Source organism: Pituophis catenifer, unplaced genomic scaffold (assembly GCF_029215685.1).
Source record: "Pituophis catenifer annectens isolate HBS135680 unplaced genomic scaffold, rPitCat1.0.hap2 SCAF_13, whole genome shotgun sequence".
Lineage (NCBI taxonomy): Eukaryota > Metazoa > Chordata > Lepidosauria > Squamata > Colubridae > Pituophis > Pituophis catenifer.
In genome coordinates this window covers 6,168,700-6,190,249 of record NW_027256893.1, presented here as the reverse complement: position 1 = coordinate 6,190,249, position 21,550 = coordinate 6,168,700, and the positions used below count along the sequence as shown (strand labels likewise).

General features: G+C 45.4%; 1 protein-coding gene across 2 annotated transcripts in view; it reads left to right on the top strand.

Moving 5' to 3' along the window:
* The first annotated feature begins 8,038 nt into the window (after positions 1-8,038).
* Positions 8,039-21,550, top strand: part of PHAF1 (phagophore assembly factor 1) — a 69,931-nt gene continuing 56,419 nt past the window's right edge. The window contains exons 1-2 of one of the 2 annotated variants that reach the window (XM_070952866.1): positions 8,039-8,122; positions 10,562-10,681. In XM_070952866.1, coding sequence (XP_070808967.1) covers positions 10,618-10,681 — 64 coding nt within the window. In that variant the 5' untranslated portion in view covers positions 8,039-8,122; positions 10,562-10,617. Of the gene's footprint in view, positions 8,123-9,524; positions 9,617-10,561; positions 10,682-21,550 lie in introns of those variants that run through there. The other variant, XM_070952865.1, reaches the window with a different exon arrangement.

Sequence of the window (21,550 nt, the reverse complement as noted above, 5' to 3'; positions counted from 1 at the left end):
GGAAGCAGAGTACAAGATGCTGTTTTGATGGCTTTCTTGACCAAGACATGGTAAGCTTGGTGTAAAAGAATGAGGTTTGCTTAGATGGTTGTAAGGTCCCAAAATACACTTGAGTCACCAGAATGCCAGAGAGAGACTCAAGACGAGGCTTGCAAAAAAAAACAGATTTTATTTATGGCCAAAAACAAAATACTGGGTGGAACTATATCCAGAACATACAGATACAACGCATGCGAGGAGATAGCCACACCTTGGGGAAGGTATGGCATCCTTTTATACCCTCAGAGACGTCAGCTTAGTATCCAATTCTGGCCTCCTAATTTAGGTTTGTGTATACCTTGTTGCCCTGCAAGGGGGAATAGAAACTTCCCAATTAGTCATCTTGAGCATTTCTTTGTTTACTCAATTGGCCACTTTGGCCCCCTGGCCCTGGAAAACAGGAGTTTATCCAGATCAAACATAAATTAGGGCTGAGGTGTAAATTATCCCTTTGTTGATGGCTGTAATTTCAACTGAGATAATGTACCATGCTTTTAGATAGATTGATATGAGTTCAGGTCAAACGGCAGGGACATACGTTTGACAAATACCAGATACATTACAGAGGCCTAATAACAGAATATGTTTGTTACAGGAGATACAAATAGAAAGGAATAATATGTATTACAGGAACCTAATGGTTACAGAATCTAGTATACCAGTATATCATATTCTAGTATTATTTATTATATCCTTGTTATTGTTTCCCTTCATGGTCCTTTCAACTCACCTGAACAGGAATTTCCGGGCTGCAATATCCCAAACTGCTGAAGGTAAGACCTCCAAGGTCCCTTCCAACTCTATGATTCTATGCTCTATGATGTCTCTGTCTCCTGCCCTCCCACACCACTTTCACATACTGAGGTTGGTCTTTGTTCTGTCTTCTCAAAAGTCCTGTAACTTGATTCAAAAATAGGCATTCCGAGGTGCTGCATTAAATGAAACCATGCTACACGCCAGTGGTGGGGTTCAAATTTTTTTACTACCGGTTCTGTGGGTGTGGCTTGGTGGGTGTGGCTTGGTGGGCGTGGCAGGGGAAGGTTACTGCAAAATCTCCATTCCTTCCCCATTCCAGGGGAAGGTTACTGCAAAATCCCCATTTCCTCCCCACTCCAGGGGAAGGTTACTGCAAAATCCCCATTCCTCTCCACTCCAGGGGAAGGTTACTGCAAAATCCCCATTTCCTCCCCACTCCAGGGGAAGGTTACTGCAAAATCCCCATTCCCTCCCCATTCCAGGGGAAGGTTACTGCAAAATCCCCATTTCCTCCCCATTCCAGGGGAAGGATACTGCAAAATCCCCATTCCCTCCGCACTCCACGGGAAGTTTACTGCAAAATCCCCATTCCCTCTCCACTCCAGGGGAAGGTTACTACAAAATCCCCATTCCCTCTGCACTCCAGGGCAAGGTTACTGCAAAGTCCCCATTCCCTCCCCACTCCAGGGGAAGGTTACTGCAAAATCCCCATTTCCTCCCCACTCCAAGGGAAGGTTACTGCAAAATCCCCATTCCCTCCCCACTCCAGGTGAAAGTTACTGCAAAATCCCCATTTCCTCCCCACTCAGGGGAAGGTTACTGCAAAATCCCCATTTCCTCCGGATCAGCTGGGACTTGGGAGGCAGAGAATAGATGGGGGTGGGGCCAGTCAGAATTTTTACTACCGGTTCGCCGAACTACTCAAAATTTCCGCTACCGGTTCTCCAGAACTGGTCAGAACCTGTTGAAACCCACCTCTGCTACACACCCACCCACAAAACAACGCCATAGAAAAACAGATGGATAAAACTATTCGTTGACCAGTTTAAGAAAACTGCGTTGACATGAACTCTACAGCCGTGTTCCACAAGTGGCTGGAATTGTCCACAAGATGGAGCCAAAGGAGGGGGGGAAAATTGTGACTTTTCTTCTAGCACAATCTCTCTCCCTTACTCTGTGTCAAACGTCTGACTAGCACACCTAAGCAAAATAGGCGCTCTCCAGCATTTTAAAATCCTAAAAATAAAACTTTATTGGATACATCATTTCCGGTACTGAAGAATTATAAACCAGCTCTGAGGTTTTTCCCGGGCAATGCTACGTAGTTAAACATTAGTTTAAACTACATTTAGTTTCTTTCCACCCATAGAGATCACACCAGGGGTGAAATCCAGCAGGTTCTGGAGAACCGATAGCGGAAATTTTGAGTAGTTTGGAGAACCAGCAAATACCACCTCTGGCTGGCCGCAGAGTGGGGTGGAAATGGAGATTTTGCTGTATCCTTCCCCTGCCACACCCACCAAGCCACACCACGTCCACCAAGCCATGCCCACAGAACCGGTGGTAAAAAAAAATTGATTTCACCACTGGATCACACCATCCAATAAAGAATCAGTCTTTTGTTTTGAGAACAGTTCCTTTCTTTATCGGACACCTGCAGTAGTGACCTTGGTGGGTTCTTGGCTCACACGGTCTATTCTTGGATCGTCCTGCATTCCTTCTCGCCCTCCCCCCCAGTTGAATAGCGATAAAGGTTCAAACGGCTGAGAAGCCTTTCACACCTGACACTCTGCTTCTTCTCATTTCTTCCCCCAACACATGTGTTCCTTCAAGCCCAGTTTGGCCACCCAACTTTAAACCCAGACAAGCTGTGGAAAAGCGGCAGAGAGGAAGGGGCTGAGAAAGGCAGAGGTCGCGACGCCGGTGCAGTTCTTCGAAAATGAGGATGATGAACTCAAACGTTGGGAATAATCAAAAGCAAATAGTTGGCCACTATGACAATGCAGCTGATTGTTGCAAGGCCAGCTACACCTTCACATGTCCTCCAGCATCTTTCAGAGGAGAGAAAAAGAACAATTAGAAGATATATTATTATTATTATCTTTATTCATTAAATATGAAACTCAGTCAACTGAACATTCAAAAATGCATCACAAATACCATTGACTGGTGCTAATGGTTGATACGGGTTGCTGCCAGCGTCCTAGGTATCAACCAAGTACCTTCTTAAGATGTACGATGTTCCGAGTAGCGCAGTTTTTTGCAGTTCCGCTGGTGTTATTGCAGGAAGCTGAAATTTGTTGATGTATCTTATAAAATTCTTGGACATGGTACCAAGTGCCCCGATGACAATGGGTATCACTGTTACATGTTTCATCCATGTGAATGTTACATGTTTCATCCATGTAGTTTCGATGGCCAGGTCACGATATTTCATTATTATTATTATTATTATTATTATTATTATTATTATTATTATTATTATTATTATTTACTTTATTCATTAAACATGAAACTCAGTCAACTGAACATTCAAAAATGCATCACAAATACCATTGACTGGTGCTAATGGTTGATACGAGTTGCTGCCAGCGTCTTAGGTATCAACTAAGTTCCTTCTTAAGATATATGATGTTCCAAGTAGCCCAGTTTTTTGCAGTTCCGCTGGTGTTATTGCAGGAAGCTGAAATTTGTTGATGTATCTTATAAAATTCTTGGACATGGTACCAAGTGCCCCGATGACAATGGGTATCACTGTGACATGTTTCATTCATAACCATGTAGTTTCGATGGCCAGGTTGCGATATTTCGTGATTTTTTCCAGTTCTTTTTCTTCGACTCTGGCATCTCCTGGTACCGCAATGTCAATAAATTGTACGTTTTGGTTTTCGACAACTGTGATATCTGGCGTGTTGTGTTCCACGTGACGATCCGTCTGTATTCGAAAGTCCCACAAGATCTTCAGCTTCTCATTTTCTATAACTTTTTCCACTTTATGACTTTTTGGATACAGGAAAGTCGTATTTTTTTACATAATGACTAGTGGATTAATTTAGCAACTCGGTCGTGTCTAGCTTTGTAATCAGTTTGTGCGATTTTGCTGCATTCACATATTAAATGTGAAACCGTTTTGACTTTGTTGTTGCAAAGTCGGCAGTTTGGATTGTCAATGGATTTTTGTATCTTTGCTTTCATGGCATTAGTTTGTAGTGCTTGTTCTTGAGCAGCCAGTATTAAACCTTCCGTTTCTTTCTTGATGGTTCCCATCTTAAGCCATGCCCATGTAAAGTTGTCATCACATTTTCCTTCAATGTTTTTCAAGTGCTGTCCATGCAAAGCTTTGGTTTTCCATCTATTTAATCTGTCATCCAGCTGTTTTTCCTTATATTCTGCCTTTGTTTCTGTTGTTTTTATAATGTTCTCCATTTTATTATTATTATTAGTTAATCTTTAGTGAGATTCACAGCCTTTGAGGCTGGTTAATAGCTCAGCAGCTCGAGTCCTAACCAAGGACCTAGGAACTGTTAAGGTATCGTCGGAGGATGTAAACTGTTCCGAGTAAGGTGGTTTTTTGTAGAGTCAAAATGTTCAAGTCCGGTAAATTTAGAATTTCTAAGTAGCGGGGTAGCCCTTTGGGTATTGCTCCAAGGGCTCCAATTACAATCGGGACAACACACGATTTCTTTTCCCACAATCGCTCAACTTCAATTTGCAAATCCCGGTACTTTGTGATTTTTTCTTGCTGCTTATCTTCAATCTGTGCATCACCAGGTACTGCAATGTCAATGAACCATACTTTTTTCTTTTCAACTATTGTTATGTCAGGTGTGTTGTGGACCAAGTGCCTGTCAGTCTGAATCCTAAAGTCCCACAAGATCTTGAGTTTCTCATTCTCTAAAACTTTCTCAACCTGATGTTCCCAGTGGTTTTTGCTATACTCAAATCCAAACTCCTGGCACAATTTCCAGTGAATGATCTTAGCAACGCTGTCATGGGGTTGTAGGTAGTCAGTTTGTGAAATTTTGCTGCACCCACTGATCAGGTGGTCGACTGTCTCATCTTTCTCATTGCAAAGGCGGCATTTGCTGTTGGTGGCAACATGTTGAATTTTTGCCTTCATGAAGTTTGTGGCTAGGGCTTGTTCTTGAGCTGCCAAAATAAAGCTTTCTGTTTCTTTTTTCAGTACTCCTGATCTTATCCAGTTCCAAGTTAGTTTCTGGTCAGCTTTGCCTTCAATACTTTTCAAGTATTGGCCATGCAGAGCTTTGCTTTTCCAATTTTCAGCTCGCTGCTCAATTACTTCTTTCTTATATTTTGCTTTTGTTTTAGTTGTCTTTAAAAGGCCTCCTTTATTTACTTCCTTAATCATTGGTTCTTCACTTTTCTGGATGTAATCATTATTATTATTATTATTATTATTATTATTGATATTGATATTAATATTAATAAATAGTAAATTGGTATTAGTATTAGTATTAATACTAATACTAATATTAGTATTAATACTAATATTAGTATTAATACTAATACTAATATTAATATTAATACTAATACTGTTAGTATTAGTATTAATACTAATATTAATATTTTACCTCACCTATATTATTTTTATAACCCAGGATGGCAAACATACCTTATATTCCTTTCAGATTATCCCTACAACAACCTTGTGAGGTTGTTTGGTCTTGAGTGAGAAGGAGTGATCCAAAGTCACCCAGCTGGTTTTTTTGATGGCTGGGAGGGGAATTCCAGAAATTGGATTCCACAAATTGTCAAGATTGAACATCCCTTGTACACGGTCTCCTGCCAGAGCAGGGGGTTGGACTAGAAGACCTCCAAGGTCCCTTCCAACTCTCTTACTCTGTTATTCAAATGCTGATTCCAAATGGCCACTAGATGGCACCAATTTTTTACTTTTCAAAATTCTACGGCTTGCACAACACAAAACCTTGCTAACAGTTGTGTTTGCATTTCTTCTGGCCTTTGCCATCAGGGTTGATAGAATAGAATAGAATTCTTTATTGGTCAAGTGCGATTGGACCCACAAGGAATTTGTCTTTGGTGCATAGGCTCTCAGAGTACATAAAAGGGAAAAAAAAGGAAAAAAAAGAGAGGGAAAGAATACATTCGTCAAGAATCCTAAAATACAACACTTAGTGATAGTCATAGGTTACTAATAAGCAATCAAATTGTACTAGGAAACAGAACAATATAAATTGTAAAAATACAAGCAACATGGTTATAGTCATAAGTGGGAGGAGATAGGTAATAGGAAGGATGAGAAGAAGAATAGTAATAGTCTTAGTGAATAGTTTGAGTGTTGTGGGAATTAGTGAATGGAATGGAATGGAATGGAATAGAATAGAATAGAATAGAATAGAATAGAATAGAATAGAATAGAATAGAATAGAATAGAATAGAATAGAATAGAGTATGGAATGGAATGGAATGGAATGGAATAGAATAGAATAGAATAGAATAGAATAGAATAGAGTATGGAATGGAATGGAATGGAATGGAATAGAATAGAATAGAATAGAATAGAATAGAGTATGGAATGGAATGGAATGGAATGGAATGGAATGGAATGGAATAGAATAGAATAGAATAGAATAGAATAGAATAGAGTATGGAATGGAATGGAATGGAATGGAATGGAATAGAATAGAATAGAATAGAATAGAATAGAATAGAATAGAATAGAATAGAATAGAATAGAATAGAATAGAGTATGGAATGGAATGGAATGGAATGGAATGGAATGGAATAGAATAGAATAGAATAGAATAGAATAGAATAGAATAGAATAGAATAGAATAGAGTATGGAATGGAATGGAATGGAATGGAATGGAATGGAATGGAATGGAATAGAATAGAATAGAATAGAATAGAATAGAATAGAATAGAATAGAATAGAATAGAATAGAATAGAATAGAATAGGAGTGATGGCATTTGGGGGAAAACTGTCCCTGTGTCTAGTTGTTCTGGTGTAGGATGCTCTATAGCTAAGCTTCAACCTGAAGTCAATTTTCTTTGGCTTCATTGCATTCTTAAGTGCACAGCAGTGTTTTTGGAACTTGGCAACTTTCCAGATGTGGGGGCTTCAACTTCCAGAATTCCTCACCTAGCATGAGGTCCGATTGAAGTCCACACCCTCTTAAAAAATTGCCAAGGCTCTGGGGCGCCTCTGAGCATGTACAGAGGTCTTCCCCCCCCCCACTCCTTGAAGTCTGTTAGTTGCATTAAGGACTATGAGCCTCATCCCTGGAGGCTTTCGAGAAGAGACTGGCCTGCCATTTGTCAGAAATGGTGCGGGGTCTCCTGCTTGGGTGGGCGGGGGGGGGCGGGGTTGGACTAGATGACCTCCAAGGTCCCTTCCAACTCTTGTCAATCTGTTAAAATCGCAGGAAAAGAGCGGCCCCGTTTCCAGCGGGTAAGAATAGAAGGGCTGCCTCTGAACACGTGCAGAGGGCTTCTCCTCCCTCGAGATTGCAGGGAGGGAGGGAGGGATGGAAGTGGAGGGGGGTTTGAAAGGCGCCTCCTTTCCACCGGGGGAGAAGAGATGGGATGGCCTCTGAGCATGTGCAGAGTTCTCCTCCTCCCAGGAGAGAGGAGGAGGCGGAGGTGTCCCTGAGCACCTGCAGAGGGCTTCTCCTCCCTGGAGATGGGGGGGGGGGAGAGAAAGGAAGCTTCCTTTCCACCGTGGAGAAGAGAGAGACCTCTGAGCACGTGCAGAGTTCTCCCCCAGGAGGGAGGAGGAGGAGGCGGAAGAGGTGTCCCTGAGCACGTGCAGAGGGCTTCTCCCTGGAGATTGCAGGGATGGGTGGGTGGGAAATGAGCCTTTCCACCGAGAGAGACCTCTGAGCATGTGCAGAGTTCTCCCCCCAGGAAGGAGGAGGAGGCGGAGGAAGTGCTCCAGAGCACGTGCAGAGGGCTTCTCCTCCCTCCAGATTGCAGGGAGGGAGGAAAGGAAAAAAAAAAAAACTGAGCCTTTTTTCTACCGCGGAGGAGAGAGAGAGAGAGAGAGAGAGAGAGAGAGAGAGAGAGAGAGAGAGAGAGAGAGAGAGAGAGAGAGAGACCTCTGAGCATGCGCAGACAGTTCTCCTCCCGGGAGGGAGGGAGGCGGGGCGCCCCTGAGTCCGGGCGGGGCTCTCTCCGCGGAGGGCCCCTCAGCGCGCAGGCGCGGCCCCTCCCTCCCTCCTCCTTCCCTGCCCCCCTCCTCTTCCTCCTCCCCCTTCCCTCCCTCCCTTCCCCTCCCCTCCCCTGCTGGGCTGGCGGCGGCGGCGGCGGCGATTTTCATGCTTTTTGCGGCAGCCGCAAGTGAGGTGAGTCGCAGCCCCGCCGCCCCCTCCCCTCCCCTGCCCCCAGCCCCCCCCCCCGCCCGGACGGCAGCCACCCCCGGGGAGGGCGGGGAGGGGGTCCCGGAGCCTTCGCAGGCCCCCCTCCCCCAAAGAAGGAAGGAAGGAAGGAAGGAGAGTCTTTGGGGAGGGGGGCGCCGGGAGGGGGAGGGGGAAGAGGAGGAAGGAAGAAAGGGAGGGAGGGAGGGGGGTGGGCTTCGGGGAGGGGGCAGCTGCGCCTTTCTCCCCTCCCCCAGCCTCGCACTACACCCCCCATCGTTCCCAGCCGAGCCTCCGGAGGGCGCCAGGTTGGGGAAAGGCAGCCCGGGGTGGGGGAGGGGAGGGAGAAGGCTAGGGGGAGGAGGGGGTCTTTCCGGCCCCCTCCCCGCTTAATAGGGGAGGCCTGTCTTAATGCAGACTCTTATTTGGGGGGGTGGGGTGGGGGGTCCGCTGGGCTGAAGCAGCCCCAGCCTTACATAAATCAAGGGGTGGGGGTGGGGGGGCATTTCCTGGGCTTGGGGCGAGGCGGGGGAGGGGAGGGGGGGCTATTGTCCCTGCTAAGACACAATGGGGCCAGGAGGGGATTAACCCCCACAGGTAGCATCCCCCCCCTCCCCATCTTTCTCATGGGAGAGAAGAGTGGTCCTCCAGGTGTGGGAAAACTACAATTCCCAGCATCCTCTTCTCTCTCCCTCCTCTTTCTCTCTCCCTCCCTCTCTCTCCCTTTCTCTCTCCTCCTCTCTTTCTCTCTCTCCCTCTCTTTCACTCTCCCTCTCTCTCCCCCTCTTACTGTCTCTCTCCCTCCCTCTCTCCCTCCCCTCTCTTTCTCTCTCCCTCTCTTTCTCTTTCTCCCTCCCTCCTCCCTCTCCCTTTCTCTCTCCTCTCTTTCTCTCTCCCCCTCTCTTTCACTCTCCCTCTCTCTCACTGTCTCTCTCCCTCCCTCTCTCTCTCCCCCTCTCTCTCTCTCCCTCTCTTTCTCTTTCTCCCTCCTTCCTCCCTCTCCCTTTCTCTCTCCTCCTCTCTTTCTCTCTCTCCCTCTCTTTTGCTCTCCCTCTCTCCCCCTCTTACTGTCTCTCTCCCTCCCTCTCTCTCCCCTCTCTTTCTCTCTCTCCCTCTTTCTCTCTCCCTCCCTCCTCCCTCTCTCTCTATCTCTTTCTCTCCCCCTCTCTTTCTGTCTTTCTCTCCCTCTCTTTCTCTTTCTCTCCCCTCTCTCCCTCCCTTCCTCTCTCCCTCTCTCTCCACCTCTCTCTTTCTCTCTCTCCCCCTCCTTCTTACCCCCCTCTCTCAGGCAGGCTGCTGGAACCTATATTCCAACACTATCTTTTTTGGGGGTGGGGGTTGCCTGACTTTTTGAAGACGGTCAGGCTCCTTGCGCCCCTTCAACTCTGAACATCACCAGATGGTGTGGAATCCGCCCCTTTCCCTGGATTTTGCACAAGACGTGGACTTGTGCATTCACACGACCAGCGAGTCGTTCGGAAGGTTGTGCGAACGTCCCCGCTAAGCCATTTAGGCCCATTGATTGGGGTGTTTTTTTGCCGCTTGGGGAAATCCCTCTCTGGTTTCAGGGTCTGTCCATGGCTGGGAAAAAGATTATCCCAAACTTTGGCAGGCAGGCAGGCGAGGAATCGATTAGATTCACTTTTACTCCTGGCAGAGGGACAAAAGGGATGGGGGGAGGGAGGGGGGGGAGAGGAGAGAACAAACAAGCCAGATTATCTGCCTGTCACTTGTGAACACAATCCCTGTGTCTGAGTATCCGTGAAGGAGAGGAATATTATGGGATTTGCCTGCCTGCTGCAAGATACTGCATCTTTAAAGAGTTTGGGTATTTTTCTCCCACACTTTAAATAGGGATAAGAGGGGGTGGAAAAAAAGGGATGCGGTGGCTCAGTGGCTAAGACGCTGAACTTGTCGATCGAAAGGTCGGCAGTTCAGCGGTTCGAATCCCTAGTGCCGCGTAACGGGGTGAGCTCCCGTTACTTGTCCCAGCTTCTGCCAACCTAGCAGTTCGAAAGCAGGTAAAAAATGCAAGTAGAAAAATAGGGACCACCTTTGGTGGGAAGGGACCAGTGTTCTGTGCGCCTTGGGCATTGAGTCATGCCGGCCACATGACCACGGAGACGTCTTCGGACAGCGCTGGCTCTTCGGCTTTGAAACGGTGATGAGCACCGCCCCCTAGAGTCGGGAACGACTAGCACAGATGTGCGAGGGGAACCTTTACCTTTACCTTATTGAGAGAGGGAAAAAAAGGAAAGTTCTTGTGAAAAAAGCCACAGGATTCCCAGGACGAGAAATGAAAATTTGGGAGTGAAGGGACCCTCTCTGAGCTGGAGGGGTGGGGGGGGGGTGGAGAGCATCCCTTGGCTTTGGAGTGAGACCTGAAAATGAGGATAACCCCCCCCCTCTTTCTCTCCATCCATCCAGGACGATCTACGGTTCACATCGGGAACCAACGAAGGGCAGCCATTCTGTTTAAACCAATGCTAGATTTAGAAGTGCTTCCCGAAAGATCTCTTGGGAATGAACAATGGGAATTCAACCTGGGTAAGTACCGGATCTCTGTGGGGCTTTCCTCCCAGGATTAGGGGGGAAAAAGTGGGAAGAAACATTCATTTTCTCCCGGAATTAGGGTGGGGGGGAAAAAGGTTGGAAGAAGCATTCATTGGACCTGACGTTATCATCTTTCTTGACTGGGTTGGACTTCAATCCCATCATCCACTACCAACATAGCACCGACGGAGGGTGAAGGGAACCTCAGTCTCAACCAACCCATCTATTTGAAGGGGAAGATTCATTTCCAAGGCTGTTTTAGAAGCTTACGGTGAAGTAATCGATTGGGAACTTTTAAAGCAATCTTCCTCAATTTCAGCAACTTTAAGCTGGGTGGACTTCCATTCCCAGAATTCATAGCGCGGCTGGCTGGGGGATCCTGGGAGTTGAAGTCCACCCAGCTTAAAATGACTAAGCTTGAGAAAAGTGGCTTTTAAACGGGCCCATTTTTAGTGTTTTGCAAAGCGGAGATCTAACGCAACGGTTTTTAAAGCTTATGTATATATATATTTATTTATCTTATTTATTTATTTTATTTTATTTTTATACCGCCCTTCTCCTGTGGGATTCAAGGCGGTGTACAGCCAAGATAAAACATAGCATATAAAATTTAAAAACAGTTTAAAAAACAATTAAATAATTTCGGCCCAATAATTTAAAACAACCCAATTAAAACTGAATTCAATTAAAACTGAGAGGATGGGATCAAGCCAGCCCAGCTAGATGGAATAAGTGTGTTTTCAGGGCCCGGGTCTAGATAGACAGCTTCATCCAGGTACTGGGGAAGCTGCTGTGCCACCACACATATATACACACCGTGTTTCCCCAAAAATAAGACCCTGTCATATATTTTTTTTGAATCCCAAAATAAGTGCTTGGCCTTATTTTCAGGGAGGTCTTATTATTTTGGGGCGCGTGGAGGAAACCAGAGGAAATGGCTGCACATGCATTTAAATATTTTCAGGGGGGGCTTATTTTAGTGCTTACGCTCAAAATTGGGCTTATTATATCAGGGGAGGTCTTACTTTAGGGGAAACGGTACATTTGAAATGAACTTTGAAATACAGGTAGTCCTCGACTTGGGACCACAATTGCATCCAACATTTTTGTTGCTGAGTGGGACATGGGTTTAAGTGAAACTTACCCCATTTTACGACCTTTCTTGCCAACCACTGCGGTTGTTAAATTAGTAACTAGGTTGTTCTATAAATCTGGCTTCTCCATTGACTAGGCTCATCAGAAAGTGGCCAAAGAGGGATTCAACCGGTTTGGACCGATTCATGTGAACCAGTAGTGGCAATCCCTGGCGCTTTCCCGTTCTATTTAGCCATGTTTTCTAAGCCACATGCATGCATGCAAACCACACATGTGGAAGGCATGCGCGCAAATGCTCTCACATTTTCGGTGCACGGCGAACCGGTGGTAAAATTATATGAAACCCACCTCGGGGGGGGGGGGGGGTGTCGCATGTGAAAAAACAGCCGTAAGTCACTTTTTCGTGACTTCAGACAGTCACTAAATGAACTGTTTGTAAGTCGAGGACTACCTGTATAAAGTAATAGAAAGAAAGGAAAGCTGAGATGGAGGTAGATGTTTTGGCATCTTTCCTGCCCGCCTGTAGTAAATTAGCACCTCAACGGAGAGCTTATCCTTCCAAGATAAGGCTTAGATTTTTGTTTTGTTTGTTTGTTTAGCCTTTTTTTCCTTTTGCAAAACCCTTGTTAAGTATTTTAAGACGGCTTCCTGCCTTCTCTTGGCGTGTCCTTAAAAGGGGTCGTGTTGTGTTTTGGTTTGGCTTCGGGACTCCCCGGCGTGTTTAGCAACATGTATCAGCCATCACATGGGTGTTGCTCAGATCACCTGGCATGTGGCCTTGTGGGAAGCTTGGGCTAAAAAGGGATGGGGTGTTTTTTTCCACATTCTGCTCCGGGTGCCATATTTCGGACAGAAGCTGGCAAGCTGGCAGCCGGGATGCCAAGAAGGGACTGGAACGGGTGGTGAAGAAGCTGTTTTGGGTGACAGCTGTTGGGCTTGGCGCCTTCAGGAAGGGCGAGTTTTGAGTTTTACTCAGTCTTTGTCACCGATTTTCTTGGTGACTCCTCAAGGGTGGAAAGGCAGAGGAAGTGATCCGATCCTGGATTCTTCGAAAAAGAATCCCCAGCCTGCAAGAAAGATCCTTTCCCTTGAACCCAAGTGGATTCAAATCCTCCTTTGGATTTATTTTATGACGCTGATGGAATTTAGAAAGAGACCCGTCTCCCTCGCGGAGAGAGAGATTCTGGGTGGTAGAAAAATTGAAATATTGAAACTTAAAAACACTGGATGTATAATTTGAATAAAAGGAAAAGGTACTACCGTGTGTCCCCGAAAATAAGACCCTGCCTTATATTTTTTTGAACCCTAAAATAAGCGCTTGGCCTTATTGCCATGCACTCAAAGGCCCGATTGGGCTTATTATGAGGGGATGGCTTATTTTGGGGGAAACGGGGAGAGAGAGAGAGAGAGAGAGAGAGAGAGAGAGAAGGAGGGAGGGAAGGAGGGAAAGAGGGAGAGGAAGAGAGAGGGGGGGAGGGAGGGAGATGACAGATATATAGATACCATGTTTTCCCGAAAATAAGACCCGGTCTTATATTTTTTTGAACCCTGAAATAAACTTTTGGCCTTATTGCCACGCGCTCAAAAGCCTGATTGGGCTTATTATCAGAGGATGTTTTATTCTGGGGGAAACAGGGGAGAGAGAGAGAGAGAAAGAGAGAGGAAGATTGAGAGAGAGAGATACCATGTTTTCCCAAAAATAAGACCCTGTCTTATATTTTTTTGAACCCTGAAATAAGCTCTTGGTCTTACTGCCATGCGCTCAAAAGCCCGATTGGGCTTATTATCAGGGGATGTCTTATTTTGGGGGAAACGGGGAGGGAGAGAGAGAGAGAGAGAGAGAGAAGGAGGGAAAGAGGGAGAGGAAGAGAGAGAGGGGGGGGAGGGAGATGACAGATATATAGATACCATGTTTCCCCGAAAATAAGACCCCGTCTTATTTTTTTTTTGAACCCTGAAATAAGCGCTTGGCCTTATTGCCATGCGCTCAAAAGCCCGATTGGGCTTATTATCAGGGGATGTCTTATTTTGGGGGAAACAGGGTATGCTAGTATTCTTGGCCTGGCCAGTATCCCTATCTTCTTAGGGCTCTTTTAAAAAAGAAAATGGAATACAGGTAGTCCTCGACTTATACAACTCTTCATTTAGTGACCGTTCAAAGTTACAACGGCACTGAAAAAAGTGACTTGTGACCATTTTTCACACTTAACAACCTTCGTAGCATCCCCATGGCCGTGTGATCAGAATTCAGGCGCTTGGCAACTGGTTCATACTTATGACCGTTGCTGTGTCCCAGGGTCATTTGAGTCAACAGGGAAGCCAGATTCACTTAACAACTGGGTTACTAACTTATCAACTGCATTGATTCACTTAACAGCTCTGGCCAAAAAAAAGAAGGCTCGTAAAACTCATTTAACAAAGGTCTCAGCAATGGAAATGTTGGGCTCAATCGTGGCCGTAAATCGAGGACATAACTGTAGCCTTATGAACAGTTTGTTAGAGGGAAAAACAGGACGAAAAATAATTTTAGAAGCCCCATGACTGAAAGGTAGAATCGGATACACTTTTGTCTTGGTTTCAGTATTGAATTTGCATTACCAGAATTTCTTATTGTGTCGCTTTGAAACCTGGATTATTTTCATGCCCGGGGTGTCTTCTGGGGATGTGACTGAGGTGAAGTGAAATGCTAATCCCATACATATTGTCCTCGTTTAGTGACCAACTAGAGTTCCAGCGGTGATCGAAAAGCAACTTAATGACCAATCTTTGCATTTACTTTTTCTTCCCCAACTTTCTGGAGATTCAGTGAACGATAAAATATAGGTAGTCCTTAACTTACCACAACTGAGCCCAAAATTCCGTTGCTAAGCAAGACAGTTGTTAAGTAAGTCTTGCCCCGTTTTAAGACCTTTCTTGCCACAGTTGATAAGTGAACCACTGCAGTTGATTGTAACACCGTTGTTAAGTGAATCCCCATTGACTTTGCTTGTAGAAGTCACAAAAGGGGATCATACGACCCTGGGACACTGCGACCGTCATAAATAGGAGTCCGTTGCCACGTGTCTGGATTTTGACCATGTGACTGTGGGGATGCTCATAAAGTGTGAAAAACGGTCATGTGACATTTTTCAGTGCTGTTGTAACTTCAAACGGTCACTAAATGAACGGTTGCAAGTCGAGGACTACCTATATAAAAAGAAAAAAAATCAAAAAGGAAAAAATCAGAGAGGAAGGAGTGAAAAAAAGGGAAAAGTGGGAGACAACCAAATTTGGCTAGCAGATGAGTTGAAATGGCCCTTGGTATAAAGAGAAGATGGTCCTATAAACATAAGTAGTTCTTGTTTAGTGACTGCCTCATTTAGCGACCATTCACAAGTGGTATTGGAAACGTAGCTTTTCGACCGGTCTTCACATTTATGGCCTTCTGTCACACAAAGGAAATCTGGTCAGGTCAGAAACACAGTTGTGGTGTTATTGAGCGACCGCTTCACTTAATGACCAAATCGCCAGTCCCAATTACGGTCGCTAAATGAGGACTACCTGTACTCTATCCCCACACCCTAGCTGCTTTTAAAAGTTAGTCTATGGGTTAGATGCATGGGTTTAAAGAGAATGCTCTCCTTGCATAGCTGCCTTAAATCCCTACATTTCTTCACTTTGTCAGCCAAAGGCGGAGAGGGAGTGCTACAGAGTTGAGTGAAATTCTCCCACCCAGTTCTAACTTTTGGGTTTATTCACGGTGGATTGCATCAGGGCAGTGTTTCTCCACCTTGACATCTTGGTTTAGATGAAATTAACAGAGTGGGAAGGGACCTTTTAGGTCATCTAGTCCAACCCCCTGCCCAAGAGGAGACCCTACACCATTTCCGACAGATGGCAGCCCAGTCTCTTCTTGAAAGACTCCAGTGATGAAGCTCCCACAACTTCCGAAGGCAACTTCTGTTCCACAGGTTGATTGTTCTCACTGTCAGAAAGTTCCTACTCATTTCTAGGTTGAATCTCTCCTTGGTCAGTTTCCATCCATTATTCCTTGTTTGGCCTTCGGGTGCTTTGGAAAACAGCTTGATCCCCTTCCTCCTCTCTGGGGCAGCCCCTCAAATATTGGAAGACTGCTATTCATGTCTCCCCTGGTCCTTCTCTTCACTAGACCAGCCATGCCCAGTTCCTGCAACCGTTCATCCTATGTTTTAGCCTCCAGTCCCCGAATCATCCTGGTTGCTCTTCTCTGCACTTTCTAGAGCAGTGATGGCTAGTGATGGAGTGATGCCTCATCGTCTTTGTTGCTCTTCTCTGCACTTTTTCTAGAGTCTCAACATCTTTTTTATAGCATGGTGACCCAATACTCTAGGTGTGGTCTTACTAAGGGTTTGTAGAGTGGTATCAGTACCTCACTTGATTTTGATTGCATCCCTCTGTTAATGCAGTTTAGGATTGCATTGGCTTTTTTGGCTGCCTCTGCACACTGCTGGCTCATATTTAGCTGGTTGTCCACCAAGACTCCAAGATCCCTCTCACAGTTCCTGCTCTTACGCCTGGTTGCACCCAGTCTATATGTGTACTTTTGGTTTTTCTTGCCTACGTTTTCTTGCCTAAGATGGGTGGACTTCAACTCCTAGAATTATTAATGTTTAAGAATTATTTTATTTTATAAATATTAATAATTAAGAATGATTAATATTTAATATTTGAAATATTTATCTACGTTGAAGCTTTTCTACAAACGTCAGAATGGGGTAATTTTCCCCTCTTCCTACTCACTTGTGTCTTGAGCGCCAGAAAAAAGGCATTTTATTCGCTTAGCATCCTGTTTTAATTTCATACGCATTGTTCTATTTTTATCTGCATTTTAATCACTGCTTGCTCTTCCTCGCTCCTTCTGCTGGGATCAGCATTGATGATGCGCTTGTGGATAAAAGAAGCTAATTTGGGGTTTCTATCCCTTGGCAAGGCAGTTGTAAAACACAACGCCTGGATTTTGGTTTTCCTGTGGTTCTAAACTGGCCAGATTTTGGTGAATTTTTTTTCTATTTATTCTATAGCTAGTCTTCAACTTACCACCCCAAAATTTCGGTTTGCGAAGCGGAATAGTTGTTAAAGTGCATTTTGCCCCATTTTACGACCTTGTTTGTCACCATTGTTAAGTGAATCACTGCAGTTCTTAAGTTAGTAACCTGGTTGTTAAGTGAATCTGGCTTCCCCATTGACCTCGCTTGTCAGAAATTCACAAAAGATGATTACTGGGACAACTGGGACTCCATAACCGCCATAAATCTGAGTCAAGCATCTGAATGCAAATCACGTGACCATGGGGACGTTGCAATGGTCATAAGTGTGAAAAATGGTCACAAGTCACTTTTTTTCAGTTTGTTGTAACTTTGGTCACTAAATGAACCGTTGTAAGTTGAGGATTCCCTGTACTTTTTCAAAGAGATGCACAGATGCATCGAAGGGTGTCTTTTAATCGTAACCTTATAACTTGATATAAATTCCCGCAGATTCTAGATAAAAGTTGTACAGGCAGTCCTCAGTTTACAACCTTAGACTTAGAACAGGGGTGTCTAACTCGATTTCATTGAGGGCCGTAACAGGGTTGTGTTTGACCTCGGGAGGCGGGATGGCATGGCCAGGGTGGCGTGGCCAGCTTGATGTCATTCATGTCGGGAGCGCATGTAGCGGCCCGAGCACTCTGCTGGCGAAAACAGGCTCCCAAGCTGCATTTTCGGCTGCTTCGGCCTCCTGCAACCCTCTGCCAGCGAAAACGGAGACTCCATTTTCGCTGGCAGAGCCACCACGGGCCGGTCCTTTGCTCTTTCCAGGGTGGCCCCGTGGGCCGGGTCTAAGCACCCCGTGGCCCGGATCTGGCCCACGAGCCTAGACTTAGAATAACTTTTTATTTTTAATTTGATTTATATGCCGCCCTTCTCCGGAGACTCAGGGCAGCTTACAATGCGTTAAGCAATAGCCTTCATACTTTTGTATATTTATACAAAGTCAGCTTATTGCCCCCAACAATCTGGGTCCTCATTTTACCTACCTTAGAAAGGATGGAAGGCTGAGTCAACCTTGAGCCTGGCGAGATTCAAACTTACAGTAATTGCAGACAGCTGGTGTTAATCACAATGCTATCAGTCTGCTGCAGGGTGGATTTGATTTAAATCGAGTTGATTTAAATCATGATTTAAATCATGATTTAAATCATTAGTAAAAAGACTTGATTTAAATCAACTCGATTTAAATCATAATTTTTAAAGATCAACTGTCATCTCTGCTACTCCTTTGACCCGCTGTTGACTCACCGATAGTCCCAGTGTTGCAGAATATACAGCCTCGTGCTACATAACTAAGCTCCATTTCATGCTGAATAAACTAAATTATTTATGTTTCTTAAATAGAAAACTATCTTACGATAGATTTTTACCCCAAAAGTTTTTTATTAAAATAAATTCAATAAAAATCAAAAAATCTGATTTAAATAAAAAAATCCGATTTAAATTTAAAAAAAAATCCGATTTAAATAAAAAAAATCCAATTTTTTGATTTTTTTAAAAAAATCATTGACTTTTACACATCCTGGTCTGCTGAGCCACCAGGCCCTTAAACTTAATGTCACTTTAAATGTACACTAATCGGCATACTCTAAAATGAAATTTCATTGCATACAGCTCTCACCCTTCCTGTTCACCTTTTGTAAACCGAGAATTTGAGTGAATATTCCATGAAATGGCATACAGTTGTTTGGGTAGCATCTTAAGCAAAAGAGTCCCAACACTTTAACACCTCCAATGCACATTACGTAAACATGACTGACCAACTAATTAAACCAACCAACCAACCAACACAAAATTATCCACAAGTGACACATATATGACACAGAGAAACAACCCAGTCTAGTTCGGATGTATACATGTACACGGCAAGAAAAACGAATCTTGCGAGTTTACCAGACGGGTGGCCTAGGGCCGGGATGGCGAACCTTTGGCACGGGTGCCACAGCTGGCACACAGAGCCCTCTTTGCGGGCACGTGAGTCGTCGCCCAGCTCAGCTCCACTGCACATGCGCGCACGAGCCTCCCGCTGGCCAGCTGATTTTTGGGATGTGCAGGGGGCGGGGTGCATGTAGGACACAGTGTTATGTGCGGGGGTTGCGCGCGCATGTGGGAAGGAGCGGCATATGCATTCTGGAAGTGCGGAAACGGGCCCATTTCTGGCCTCTGGAGGGCCTCCGGAGCCCGGGAGAGGCTGTTTTCGCCATCTCAGAGGCTCAAAAAAAGCCTCCGGAGCCTGGGGAGGGCGAAAAACAGGCTTACCGGAAGCCTGGAAACAGGCCCAGTTCCGTCCTCCGGAGGGTCTCCGAAGCCCAGGGGAGGCCATTTTCCTCCTCTTGGAGGCTCAAACAAAGCCTCCGGAGCCTGGGGAGGGCGAAAACGCCCCCCACCCCCGCCGTGGTGCATGTTGCTAAAATATTTGAATCCCAGAGGCTTTTATTCTGAAGGACTACCTGTACTCTGTTCAACCTCCTTTCTTTGGTATTGGTATGTAGATTAACCTCTTCCGATCTGTTGGTTATTGTGTCATTCTCCAGATTTGCTAGCATAGTTTGGTTAGAACCTTTACTGATTCTTCTTTTGTTGCTTGCCATGTTATTTTTAGATAAAAGCCTTTCAGAAAGCTTTTTTTCTGAAGATCCTTTCAGAAGCTTCTTTCAGTTTCTGATATCTCCGTTTCGAGGCTGAGCGGGGCTACATTCAGAGTATAAGACACACCCAGATTTTCACCTTTTTTGGGTGGAAAAGGTGCGTTTTATACTCTGAAGAATGCGGTAACCACCATATTACTAATTTAACAACTGCAGTGGTTCACTTAACAACGGTGACAAAAAAGCTCGTAAAAATGGAGCGAAACTCACTTAACGACCGTCTCAGAAGGTTTTTAGGCTCCATTGTGGTCGTAAGTCATTGTGTTGGAGTTGTCGTTCCATCTGTGGAAGGCCTTGTATACTCTCAAGAATAGGGAAACAAGGCGTAGAAAAAATTTACTCTTGGAATCTTTTTTTTTTTTAATATTTCCTGTTGGGGCCTTTTTGCTAAATAATGAGAGGTTTCTCAGGAAAAGCCGTTTGAGGAACATGAGTTAAACAACAGCTAGACTTATGAAGAAAGGGAGGCTGCACCAGTCATAAAGAGAACCTGGTCATGAGTCACTTTTTTCAGCACTTCTGTAACTTTGAACAGTCATTAAACAAATACCCTGTTTCCCTGAAAATAAGACCTATCCCAAAAATAAGCCCTAGCATGTTTTTATGTGCGCGCCTAATATAATCCCTACCCCAAAATAAACCCTACTTAAGAGCCTGTGGAGTCGGCCGGCCACCCATTCCATGTGATTGTTTGCAGTGCCACGGCCACGAGGCGGGGTGGTGGTGGAGCTGTCCCATGCACCCTGCATCGGCTTACCTCAGGGCAAGGCAGGTGTCGGGACATGGATGGTCTGGCTGAGTGGGGCTGTGGTAAGTCAGTGTGGGGTGCATGGGGCAGCACCACCTGCCTCGCCCTCATGGCTGTGGCACTGGTGCGTTGCTTGGCCTCTTGCTCCATTGTGGCCACAAGCAAGCAGAAAGAGCGGGCCGGAAGCCACGCGGGGTCCTGCTCAGAGGTGGGTTTCAGCAGGTTCTGACCAGTTCTGGAGAACCGGTAGCGGAAATTTTGAATAGTTCGGAGAACCGGTAAATATCACCTCTGACTGGCCCCGCCCCCATCTATGCTCGGCCTCCCAAGTCCCAGCTGATTGGGGGAAATGGAGATTTTACAGTATCCTTCCCCCTGAGTGGGGTGGGAATGGAGATTTTACAGTATCCCTTCCCTGCAATGCCCACCAAGCCACACCCACAGAACCACTAGTAAAAAAAATTTCGAAACCCACCACTGGTCCTGTTGGATGTAGCCACTGCTGCCATGGCCATGAGGCGCGCGGGGGCCCTGAGGTAAATCGGTGCAGTTGGTGTGAATCGGATGGAGTCAACTCCATCCCCCCTGCCTCGCGGTGGCGGCACTGGCACGCCGCGTAGCCTCATTCCCTACCGTGAGCAAGCAGAAGTAGTGGGCCTCCGGTACATAGAAAAAAAATTAGAGACACCCCCTGAAAATAAGCCTTAATGCTTATTTGGGGACCCAAAAGAAAATAAGACCCGGTTTTATTTTCGGGGAAAGACTGGTAGTTGTTAAGTCAAGGACTACCTGTTTCAAGCCATAATATGTTTTATATATTTGAGGCAGCTTGTGAATCTAGCAAGTTCTAACTCAGTTGGCAAACTATATTCTAGCATACCATGGCTTAATGCAAAGCTGAGCCAACTGATTTAACAGATTGGAAGGGACTTTGTAGGTCATCTAGTCCAACCCCCTGCCCAAGCAGGAGACCCTACACCATTTCTGACAGATGGCAGTCCAGTCTCTTCTTGAAAGCTTCCAGTGATGAAGCTCCCATGACTTCCGAAGGCAACTTCTGTTCCATTGGTTGATTGTTCTCACTGTCAGAAAGTTCCTCCTTATTTCTAGGTTGAATCTCTCCTTCTCTCCTTATTCAGTTTCCATCCCTTATTCCTTGTCTGGCCTTCAAAGGTGCCTTGGAAAATAGCTTGACCCCCTTCCTCTCTGTGGCAGCCCCTCAAATATTGGAAGACTGCTATCATGTCTCCCCTGGTCCTTCTCTTCACTAGGCCAGCCATGCCCAGTTCCTGCAACCATTCATCTTATGTTTTAGCCTCCAGTC